At 45.9% G+C, this 12080-nt stretch overlaps 1 protein-coding gene across 1 annotated transcript in view; it reads left to right on the top strand.

Moving 5' to 3' along the window:
- The window catches only part of C1H4orf48 (chromosome 1 C4orf48 homolog), a 63297-nt gene that overhangs the window by 34288 nt on the left and 16929 nt on the right, over positions 1–12080 (top strand). The window contains exon 3 of the mRNA XM_033931674.1: positions 5685–5773. Coding sequence (XP_033787565.1) covers positions 5685–5773 — 89 coding nt within the window. The remainder of the gene's footprint in view (positions 1–5684; positions 5774–12080) is intronic.

Here is a 12080-nt window from a genome sequence, read left to right as displayed (position 1 = left end):
TCAGGGTCATCCTCAAGAGAAATGGGCCGCTACATGGCAAATGAGGTTTAACATAGATAAGTGTAAGGTGATGCATGTCGGTAACAAAAATCTTATTCATGAATACAGGATGTCTGGTGCGGTACTCAGAGAGACCCCCCAGGAAAGAGACCTGGGAGTACTGGTTGACAAGTCGATGAAGCCATCAGCGCAATGTGTGGCGGCGGCGAAAAGAGTGAACAGAATGCTAGGAATGATTAAGAAGGGGATCACGAGCAGATCGGAGAAGGTTATCATGCCGCTGTACCGGGCCATGGTACTTCCCCACCTGGAATACTGCGTCCAGCACTGGTTGCCGTACATGAAAAAGGACATGGTACTACTCGAAAGGGTCCAGAGAAGAATGACTAAAATGGTTAAAGGGCTGGAGGAGTTGCCGTACAGTGAGAGATTAGAGAAACTGGGCCTCTTTTCCCTTGAAAAGCGGAGACTGAGAGGGGACATGATCAAAACATTCAAGATAATGAAGGGAATAGACTTAGTTGATAGAGATAGGTTGTTCATTCTCTCTATGGTAGAGTGACACCTTTAACTCTTTAAAGTTAAAAGGGGATAGATTTTAAAAAAAGGGGGATAGATTCCGTACAAACGTAAGGAAGTTCTCCTTCTCCCAGAGAGTGGTGGAAAACTGGAATGCTCTTCCGGAGGCTGTTATAGGAGAAAACACTCTCCAGGGATTCAAGATAAAGTTAGACAAGTTCCTGCTGAACCAGAAAGTACGCAGGCTAGGCTCGGATAGGGCACTGGTCTTTAAACCAAGGGTTGCCGCATGTGCAGACTGCTGGGCACAATGGACCACTGGTCTGACCCAGTAGCGGTGATTCTTATTTTCTCAAAGTCTCGGCTTTTCTATTTCTGCCTGGAGAATGATATGGATTTGACAATGGGCTGGAGATGCAGCATCTAAAGCTACCTTGAACATTCTTTCATTCATTTTCATTCATTCATTCATTCAATTTTCTATTCCGTTCTCCCAGGAGAGCTCAGAACGGTTTTACATGAGTTTATTTACTCAAGCATTTTCCCCTGTCTGTCCCGGCGGGCTCACAATCTATCTAATGTACCTGGGGCAATGGGGGGATTAAGTGACTTGCCCAGGGTCACAAGGAGCAGCATGGGTTTAAACCCACAACCCCAGGGTGCTGAGGCTGTAACTTTAACTACTGTGCCACACTTATGCTTTTTGGTAAGGGACTGGATGATCTTATGGCCAGTGTAGCAAATTGTTAGCTTAAGTTGCTCCTAGATAGCAGACCACATGCCTCTGGCTGGACTGGGTATGATTCCTTTCAAGGGTCTCAACATTTTCATCAGACTGCCATGGGATCTTATACCCAGAGGGCATTTCAAGTCTCTAGACAAAACTTTAGGACCAGACATGCCCAAGGAGCAGTCCCATGTTCTGCAGGGACTCCCAAAAAGCCACAATGATGCCAGGCTAGAAACCGACCTGTCCTGCATAGGAGGGTGGCTTTTGGTCCACTGGGAGGCCTGGGCAGCTATTTGCTTAGACCAGTGGATGCTGGACATTATTCGAGATGGCTAAAAACTGGGATTCTCTTGCCTTTTGCTGGATCTCTTTGTGAACTCTACCGGAGGACATCCGGAGAAAGCAGTCAGAGTCCAGGCAACAGTACAGCGGCTCACCACTCCCACCCACTCCTAGCTCATTTCTTTGCTTAGTCTTAATTTACAGTCAATTATTCTAATTAGGACAACAGGAGTAGAGAATGACATGGGAACAAATTTTTCCCCGTCCCCGTGGGAATTCATTTTCCTGTCCCAACCCCATGAGTTCTATTCCTGTCCCTGCCCCACTCTTGCAAACTCTGTCCTCATCTGCACAAGCCTCAAACAATTTAAAATCCTAAGTGTTTGAGGCCTGTGCAGTTAAGGCAGAGCTTACAGGAATGGGGCAGGGACAGGAATAGAACTCATGGGGATGGGATGGGGAAATTGAGATTCTGTGGGGATGGAGACAAATTTGTCCCTGTGTCATTCTCTTTATTACTTATTTATTCAATTTTCTATACCATTCTCCCAATGGAGCTCAGAATGCTTTACATTAATTTGCTCAGGTACTCAAGCATTTTTCCCTGTCTGTCCTGGTGGGCTCACAATTACCTGGGACAATGGGGGGGGGGGGAATTAAGTGATTTGCCCAGGGTCATAAGGAACAGTGTGAGTTTGAACCCACAATCTCAGGGTGCTGAAGCTGTAGCTTTAACCACTGTACCACACACTCCCCTCTTTATTACATATTCTAATATATAAAAAAAAAATCCAAATTTAAGTGGTTATCTATTGATTAAATGCAAACACTAAGAACCATTAACAAATCAAAAAGGACTGTAGACCGATGAACTAAATAGTTAATCAATATTGTAGTTGAGATTTTAGATGGAAGGTTAATTAAAGATTTTTTTATATATAGGGACAAGCCTCAGATTGTGGAGTAGATCGTCCCGTTCTGGGATTTCTTCAAGAGAAAAGACGCCATCTTTCTCTTACTCTTTTATAACATCACCGGCTTGACCTAACCTACCTATCAAATTAATTACTGACTTCTAACTCTACTACTAATTTTAATTCAAATTGATATTTTTACAAAAATGCTAATTTTTTTTTAAAATGCTAATTTTTGAATACTATTTCATTCTTATTAAATTCTTTAATTAACCTTCCATCTAAAATCTTAACTAAAATATTTATTAACTATTTAGTTCATCAGTCTACAGTCCTTTTTGATTTGTTAATGGTCTTAGTGTTTGCATTATATTCTAAGAATCAAACACTAAATAATGTTTACAATATAATCATAAGGCTTTCTATACTAGTCTAATATATTCCTAGTACCTTAAAAGGGTTTAATTAATTATCACAATAATAAGACAAGAGTCCATCAGCAAGATGGCCAGCATGCCCTGCATGTATGATTATCGCCCATTTGGCGAGAAGTTATATGTGTGTGCTCACTGCAAAGAGCTCCTAGCTCTCAGAGAATGAGGGCGGATTCTAAAAATTTATCAATTAAAATCCTGCAGGTTAATGTAGTGGCCATAGTGGGAACAATTTTTCTTTTTTTGACGATTCTAAGCATAATAGCATGCAAATCATATGCATGCTATTTGTGTAGAGAATCACCAGTAAATGGGGGAAAGAAATGTGCCTGGCTCTTGCTCAGAAAAGTAATTGCTATGTACAGCTCCTTCCTCAAGTCAAAGCTGCTCTTCCTGCACTAATCAACTGAGCTGTAGGTCTCCCCAAGTCTTACTGGCTAGAGCTGATTAACTGGAAGGGAGAGCAGCAGAGAGAAAAGTTCCCACTCCAGCCAACCCCCCCCCCCCCGCGCCTGCCTCTGCCTGTCCACCCTCCCCCCACATCCTGTATAAGATCAGCAGGAGGGATGCCCACTCCTTCCTGCCACCAGGGTCCCCCGCCCTCGAAAGACCCCTGTCCCTGTACCTTAAAGACAAAAGACGGCAGGAGGGATGCCCATTCCCTCCTGCTGCCAGGGTCCTCCATCCTCCATACCTTACAGACAAAGGACGTCAGGAGGAATGCCCAATCCCTCCTGCAACTGTGGTCCCTTGTCCCCCAAATCCCCCCCGACATTCCCCTACCCCCTATATCTTAGAGATGAAGGAAAGCAGGAAGGATGCCCACTCCCTCCTGCTGCCGGGGTCCCCCGCCCCCTGTACCTTAAAGATGAAGGATGGCAGGAGGGTTGCCCTCTCCCTCCTGCTACTGGGGTCCCCCACCCCTGCCCCCTCCCCTTGTCAGCCCCCTGCCCTCCTGTACCTTAGAGAAGAAAGACGGCAGGAGGGATGCCTACTCCTTCTGGACTGCAGGCCCACCTCTTTAAAATGACAGGCCTTCTCCTTCCCAGTGCATTCTGGGATGCACTGGGAGGGGCCTAAGGCTCTGATTGGCCCAGATGTCAAAGACCTCTCCCATAGGAGGAGCCTTAAGCATCTGGGCCAATCAGGGCTTTAGGCTCCTTCCTGGTGTATTTTTTAAATGTTTTCTGTTATGTAAGAAAAGACCTGAATTTAACTGAAACCAGTATCATGGTAAGAACTTGCAATTCACATTCTAATACTTTTGGGTTAATACCTTTTTTTCTCAGTATTGTAGCATCTGTTTCAGTGTAGGGCTATGAGAAGTTGGTTTATAATGGACACTTTAGCTCTTCTTATTCATCATAAGCATCCTCCAGAGACACAAGAAAATCATTTCTTCAACTTGCATCATTTTCTACAAGTAGAATCTGATCCATGTAAGTGCAAGTGAAGCTCAGGGACAGAGAGAATTAAAAACATAAGACAGAAGGGAACTCAAGATGGTATGCTGCTAGCTGTCACTATTTTTTCCTTTAAAGACATTTCTTTGCTTGTTACTGATGGGCCATAATTGGATAGATAGACAGCAAGTATCTGTTCAGATGAATATGTAAGTTGTTTGTTCTAATGGATGTTGTAATTCTGGGAAGCTCACTTGCTTCAAAAGGGATAGAAGAAGGCCCTGTGTAGTCAGTGGAGCTTGATGTCACCTTGAACCCAGAGTCCCATAAACCTATTCCTCACTGCAGGAGGAATAGAGGCAGGGTTAGCCTTGATGGGGCGCAAGGGGGTTGAGGCTGACACCCCATAGATCATGGGCTCCTTTTACTAAGCCGCGCTAGCGGTTTAATGCGCGTAATAGCGCCCGCTAAACCGCCGGATGCGCTAGCCGCTACCGCCTCCTCTTGAGCAGGCAGTAGTTTTGGGCCAGTGAGGGGGTTAACGCGTGATGAAAAGTCGCGCTCGTTAACCCCGCTAGCGCGGCTTGATAAAAGGAGCCCCATGTCTATTTCTGAAGAGCTGGAAGATTCAGCAAGAGATCATCCTGCAAGGAGTGGGATGGCTTACCCCCCCCCCCCCCTCTTTTCACTGGAGCACTGTAGCTTAACTCCAGAATCTGTTGCTGAATCATCTGCTCAGGAGTCCCAGCTAAAAGAATTCTTGAGGCCGTCAAAACATGAATAGACTGAAGATCTATCAAGCCCTTTATCCTGTTTCCAACAGTGGCCAATCCATGTCAAAAGGTTCTGACATGATCCTAAAAAAGGTAAAATAGATTTTATCCCAGGGATAAGCATTAGATTTTCCTAAATTCCACCTTAACAACAGTTTATGAGCTTCCAGGAATTTGTCCAACCTCTTTTTAAACCTTGCTATGCTAACGCTTTTACCACATTATCTGACAATTCATTCCAGAGCTTAATTACATGTTGATTTGTTCTAAATATATTACTTAACAATTTTAATAATTGCCCCCTAGCTTTTGTACATATGGAAAGAGTAAACAAGTAATTTGGGAGGAATTCTATGTGCTATGAAACCTGAACATACATTTATTGGAATCCATTTTGATACTACATCTTAATTGTGTTACCTGTTTTATGGTATACTAGTGTACTGGCTATGGAACAGTGTAGGAAATATTTGCAATCATTTCCGGTCCATTGTGTAGCTTAGGACAGTACCCCTTTCATTTATCTATTTTTTTTTTTTTTTAGATGAGAAGCAATATTTTTCTGTTTCATGTATTAGGCATTTCATTCAGTTTTTGGACAAATTTGCTCTGATTTCCTTCTTCTGCAGGCCGCCCTTGTGTTGACTGCCATGCATTTGAATTCATGCAGCGTGCTTTGCAGGATTTGAAGAAGACAGCTTATAACCTAGATTCCCGGGTAAGGACAAGATATGCATGAAAAACTTGGTATTGTTGCACAATACAGTATTTAATATGAGTAAGATTCCTAAAATCAAACACACACTGCAAACTGCACTGAGAAAATATTTTATTACCTAATATTAAAAAACTAGTGCTGGGTTTTATTAAATAGCAGTAGAGGTTTCTACTGTGGGCCAGCAAGGTAAATGCTTTGATACTCATAGAATTCCTATGAGCGTTGGAGCATTTACCTTGCCGGCTTGCAGTAGAAATCTCTACTGCCGTTTAGTAAAAGGACCCCTAAGAGTCATTCTTGTACAATCCCACTCTACTCCTGGACTGGTGGATTATTTTCCCATACTCGCCAGAGCTTGTAGGAAGCCTCATTACAGAGTTTTGAGCCCTTCCTCTCTTACCTCAGGTCTGCCCCCCAGACATCTAGTTTCTTTCCTACAAGCCAGACTGTAGGAGTTTGTATTCTCTTCCGGTGGGCAGAGAGACACCTCATGGCGCTTTCAGTTGTGCATGTGGCCAGAGTGGAAAGCGTCCAGGCAGATTATCTCAGTCGTAAGTCTGGATCCTGTGGAGTGGTCCCTGTCCCACAGAGTGTTCAACTACATAGTGGAACACTGGGGTCATCCCATGTTCGACCTCATGGCATCGGCGGCCAACAAGAAAGCAGATCAGTTCTTCAGTCGATGTCATGAGGCTGCCAGCGAAGGCCTGGATGCTCTGGTTCAGCTCTGGCCACAAGAATGTCTTCTGAATATCTTCCCTCCGTGGTCCATGATCGGGCGTCTGTTGAGATGGATAGCAGTCTACAGGGGTCAAGTGATCCTTGTCGTGCCTGACTGGCTGAGGCGCCCATGGTATGCCGACCTGGTTCGGTTACAGCGAGATCAGGGGCTCTGGCTTCCTTGCCTTCTTACAAAGAGCCCATTCACGCTGCAGGATCCAGACTGCTTTGATCTTACAGCCTAGCTATTGAGTGTGCGACCTTAGTTAGCAGGGGCTATTCTTTGGTCATTGTTGTTTCTATTTTCTGCAGCAAGAAGAAGTCCACAGTGGTGGCCTACATGAAGGCTTGAGATGTTATTAGGCATGGTGCATCCAGAAGCATGAGGATACATCTATCCTGTTGGTTCTTCGTATTCTGGAATTCCTCCAGGACGGCCTAACGAAAGACCTGGAAGTGGCTTCTCTCTGAGTTCAGATTGCTAGTCTTTCTTGTATAGGCCCTAATCCCTTGAAGGGTTCCCTAGCCACTCATCTGGATGTCGTCTGTTTTCTGTGCGGTGCTATGAGGCTTCGGCCCCCATTGCAGCTCCCCTGTCTGATTTGGAATCTCAACCTGGTTTGCCATTCTCTGGCTCGTCTACCTTATGGTCCTCTGGAGCAAACATCCTTAATAGATCTTTCCATCAACTGTTTTCCTAGTGGCTATTACTTCCGCCCACAGGTTTTTGGAGCTTCATGCTCTTTCCTGCTGGGATCCCTTTCTGATTCAGATTCTGGCGTGGTACTGTGCACTGTCCTCTGCAAGTGGTCTTGGCTTTCCATGTTAATCAGAAAATCCAGCTTCCTGCTTTTGCTTCCTCTGGGTCAAGGGAACAGGATCAGGTGTTGCGGTCCCTGGATGTATGCAAGATCCTTTTGCGGTACCTGGGGGTTACGAATGATTTTCATCTCTCCTACCATCTCTTTGTTCTGGCGGGTCAGGCAGGCCGGCTTCCAAGGCTACCATTTCCAGATGGATCCATATGACCATATCATTTGCTTAAGTAGCAGCTGGAAAGAAGCCCCCCCCCTCCTTGCACTGAGGGCTAGCAAAGGCATCTCTTCCTTTGGGCAGAATTTTTGGTGGTCTCTTTGGAGGAGATTTGCAGGGCCACTACCTGGTCCTCTTTCCATACGTTCATCAAGTTTTACAAGATTGGTGTGGCAGCCAAGCAGGATGCTGCTTTTGGTTCCTCTGTTTTGGTAACAGGCTCATCAGTCCCACCCTAGCTCTCTGGGACTGCTCTGTTACATCCCACTAGTCCAGAAATAGAGTGGGATTGTACAAGAACGAAATATTAGGTGCTTACCCTTTGCTAATCTTCTTTCTTGTAAATCCACACTCTATTCCTGGAACCCACTTTGGGATTTGCTGATTCACTGATTGTCTGCCTTTACAAGTACTGGTAAGCTGTATTTCTGTTTTCTGACCAGCCTTTATAAGAGTGTCATCAGAATGGGTTTAGCACTTCATTTTGGGGGTCCTTAGTTCAGGCACCCCTTCTGACAGTGCAGGCTGTGTCTCCTTATAGCACTGTTTTTTTGTCATTCAGGTTTCTAATGTTTAATAACCTGTTTCAATTGTTGCTGTTTGTTCTAAATTTCTTGTTATAAGCAATTAGACTTATTTGTCACATAGTGTCCCTGTATCCCTTTCTTATTAGAGAATGACACGGTGACGGTTTACCCGCGGCCACCGCATTTAAGCCGCGGGTCACCGCCGAAAACGGGGAAGAAAACTAGCAGTCGCTGCGGTGACGGGGACAAGGCCATTCACCGACCGCGGAAACGGTGAACAGGTTTGTCCCCGCGGGCCAATGTACCCCCTTCTAGGAACCGCTATTTACCGTATTTTCACGCATGGTATACAAAAGTTTTAAAACATAGTTTCCACCCCGCCCGACGCCCGATTCACCCCCCCAGCAGGACCGCTCGCACCCCCACCCCGAACGACCGCTCGCACGCGCTCCCACCCGCACCCGCGATCGGAGCAAGAGGGAGCCCAAGCCCTCTTGCCCGGCCGACTCCCCGACGTCCGATACATCCCCCCCCCGGCAGGACCACTCGCACCCCCACCCCGAAGGACCGCCGACTTCCCGACAATATCGGGCCAGAAGGGAGCCCAAACCCTCCTGGCCACGGCGACCCCCTAACCCCAGCCCGCACTACATTACGGGCAGGAGGGATCCCAGGCCCTCCTGCCCTCGACGCAAACCCCCCTCCCCCCCAACGACCGCCACCCCCAAGAACCTCCGACCGCCCCCCCAGCCGACCCGCGATCCCCCTGGCGACCCCCACGACCCCCCCACCCCCCTTCCCCGTACCTTTGGTAGTTGGCCGGACAGACGGGAGCCAAACCCGCCTGTCCGGCAGGCAGCCAACGAAGGAATGAGGCCGGATTGGCCCATCCATCCTAAAGCTCCGCCTACTGGTGGGGCCTAAGGCGCGTGGGCCAATCAGAATAGGCTCTGGAGCCTTAGGTCCCACCTGGGGGCGCGGCCTGAGGCACATGGGCCCAACCCGACCATGTGCCTCAGGCCGCGCCCCCAGGTGGGACCTAAGGCTCCAGGGCCTATTCTGATTGGCCCACGCGCCTTAGGCCCCACCAGTAGGCGGAGCTTTAGGATGGATGGGCCAATCCGGCCTCATTCCTTCGTTGGCTGCCTGCCGGACAGGCGGGTTTGGCTCCCGTCTGTCCGGCCAACTACCAAAGGTACGGGGAAGGGGGGTGGGGGGGTCGTGGGGGTCGCCAGGGGGATCGCGGGTCGGCTGGGGGGGCGGTCGGAGGTTCTTGGGGGGGGCGGTCGTTGGGGGGAGGGGGGTTTGCGTCGAGGGCAGGAGGGCCTGGGATCCCTCCTGCCCGTAATGTAGTGCGGGGTGGGGTTAGAGGGTCGCCGTGGCCAGGAGGATTTGGGCTCCCTCCTGGCCCGATATTGTTGGGGAGTCGGCGGTCCTTCGGGGGGAGGGATGTATCGGACGTCGGGGGGGGGGGGCATCAGGCTTTCAGGATGGGGACAGACCTTCAAGGGGGGACAGTGCCGGGAAGTCAGGGAATTTATATTAATTAATTTTTTCTCTGCGTGTTTTGTTTTTGTATAGTTATTAACTAATATTTAACTAAGTTTTAAAGTTTTAAAGAATGTTTCCTTTATACGTAAATAAAGAAAAGTGAATGGGATTGCAGTGGCGGTGACGGGGCGGTGAATGGGGTGGCAGTGGCGGTGACGGGGCGGTGAAGAGGATGGTGAGACGGGGACGGGGCGGTGACGGGGATGGTGAGACGGGGACGGGGCGGTGACGGGGATGGTGAGACGGGGACGGGGCGGTGACGGGGACCAATTTTTTCACCGTGTCATTCTCTATTTCTTATGCCTTTGTCCTCTACAAATGTTCCTGGCTGCTTTGTCACAGACTGGATTCCTGGGGGGCAGTTTTGCTCAAGATAAGAGGGGAGGGGCTCAAGACTATGTATTGGGGCTTCCTACAAGCTCTGGCAAGTATGGGAAAATAACCCACTAGTCCAGGAGTAGAGTGTGGATTTACAAGAAAGAAGATTAGCAAAGGTAAGAACCTAATCTTCCATTTTATCTTAGATATAAAGATTTGCTAAAAAACGATATCTTTAAATTTCTTTGCAAAGATCGCATTATATTTATTTATTTTAAAAACGTATTTCCCACCAAACATCTAGGTGGGTCACAACTACACATATACAATTTGTTTACAGAGAAGACAACGACTACACACATTAGCACATAATACCCTTTTTTCTTTTCTGTTGAGTTCAGCAACAAAACTCCTTCACAAACAAATGAGTTTTGAGTACCCGTCTAATCTGTATTGATTTATTTGGTGTACTTTGGCATCTGGTATAAACCTATTTGTTTTTATGGATAAAAATGTTGTGCTTAGCATCCCCAGTCATTTGGAATTGTTGGCCCCTATGGCAAGTACTATATGCCAAAATAATGACAAGGGGGACAGTATCTTTTCAATAGTAAAGAAACCATTCATAAATTCTAATGTGAAGAGAAAACTAGTTCTTCCATAGCCTTCGCTGTTGAAATTTATTTTTTTTTTCACATTGGTGTAGGAGGTACAGATTTATCACAGCATGGTTTCAGTTTTCCCAAACTGCAGAAATTGTTCCCATTCAATGCACTGGCAAATTTTAATAATACATCTGGAATAGGTTGTTGCTGTGATAAAATAATTTACTTATTTATAGAGATTTGTTATTCATTTTTCCAATTGGATTACTTAAGTTGGGTTACAATTGTAACTATTAAATATATAGATTGTATACAGTATATCTTGTAAGGATGGGCAGCAGGAAAATATTGGTTTCATGTCATTTCCAGGAATGTTAATTTCATTTGTGCTTTCTTGGTTATTTTGTCTCAGAGCAATGTCATGAATGCAAAGAGGACACACTCTAAAAGAGTGCATATGGGAGAGTGCATGTGCAATATTTCACTTATGTACAATGGTTAGTGCTTCATGCAGTATTTGTAACTAGTGAAGTATATGTAAACAGCCTAGTGGTTAGTAGAACAACTTGAGACCCACTGCAGCTGTTTGTGTTTGGTTTTTTTGGACGCCGATCAACATTGGGTGGAAGGTTTCATCGTATTGTTTACAATGATACTGAGATCCCTTTCTTGGTCGCTAACTCCCAAGGTGTAATCTAGCATCTGGTAACTATGATTTGGGTTATTCTTCCCAATGTGCATCACTTTGTATTTGGTCACATTAAATTTAATCTGCCACTTGGACACCCAGTCTTCCAATTTCCTAAGGTCTGCCTGCAACGTTTCACAATCCGCATGTGTTTTAACAACTTTGAACAGTTTAATGTCATCTGCAAATTTAATCACCTCACTCGTCGTTACAATTTCCAGATCGTTTATATATAGCACCAGTTCCAGTACAGATCCCTGTGGCACTCCACTGATTACTCTCTTCCATTGAGAAAAGTGACCATTTAATCCTACCCTCTGTTTTCTATCCGATAACCAGTTACTAATCCACAACTGAACTTTGCCTCCTATCCCATGACTCTTTAATTTTCTCAGGAACCTTTCATGAGGAACTTTGTCAAAAGCTTTCTGAATATCTAGATCAGAGCTGCCCAAGTCCGGTCCTTGAGATCTACAAGCAGGCTAGGTTTTCAGGATATCCACAATGAATATGCATGAGAGAGATTTGCCTGCACTACCTTCTTGGTATGCAAATTTCTCTCATGCATGTTCATTGTGGATATCCTGAAAACCTGGCCTGCCAGTAGATCTTGAGGATCGGACTTGGGCAGCCCTGATCTAGATAACTATATCAACCGGCTCACCTTTATCCACATGTGTATTCATACCTTTAAAGAAGTCAAGCAAATTGGTAAGGCAAGATCTTCCTCGACTGAACACGTAGACAAACATGATTTAATGAGACAGAGTCAGCATAACTCTGTCTCATTAAATCATGTTTGTCTACGTGTTCCACAATTTAATTTTTTTAAATTGTTTTCACCATTTTGCCCAGTACTGAAGTCA

The sequence above is a fragment of the Geotrypetes seraphini genome, chromosome 1, assembly GCF_902459505.1.
Source record: "Geotrypetes seraphini chromosome 1, aGeoSer1.1, whole genome shotgun sequence".
Classification (NCBI taxonomy): domain Eukaryota; kingdom Metazoa; phylum Chordata; class Amphibia; order Gymnophiona; family Dermophiidae; genus Geotrypetes; species Geotrypetes seraphini.
Note: the sequence above shows the minus strand (reverse complement) of the source record. Positions and strands in the feature narration are given on the sequence as shown.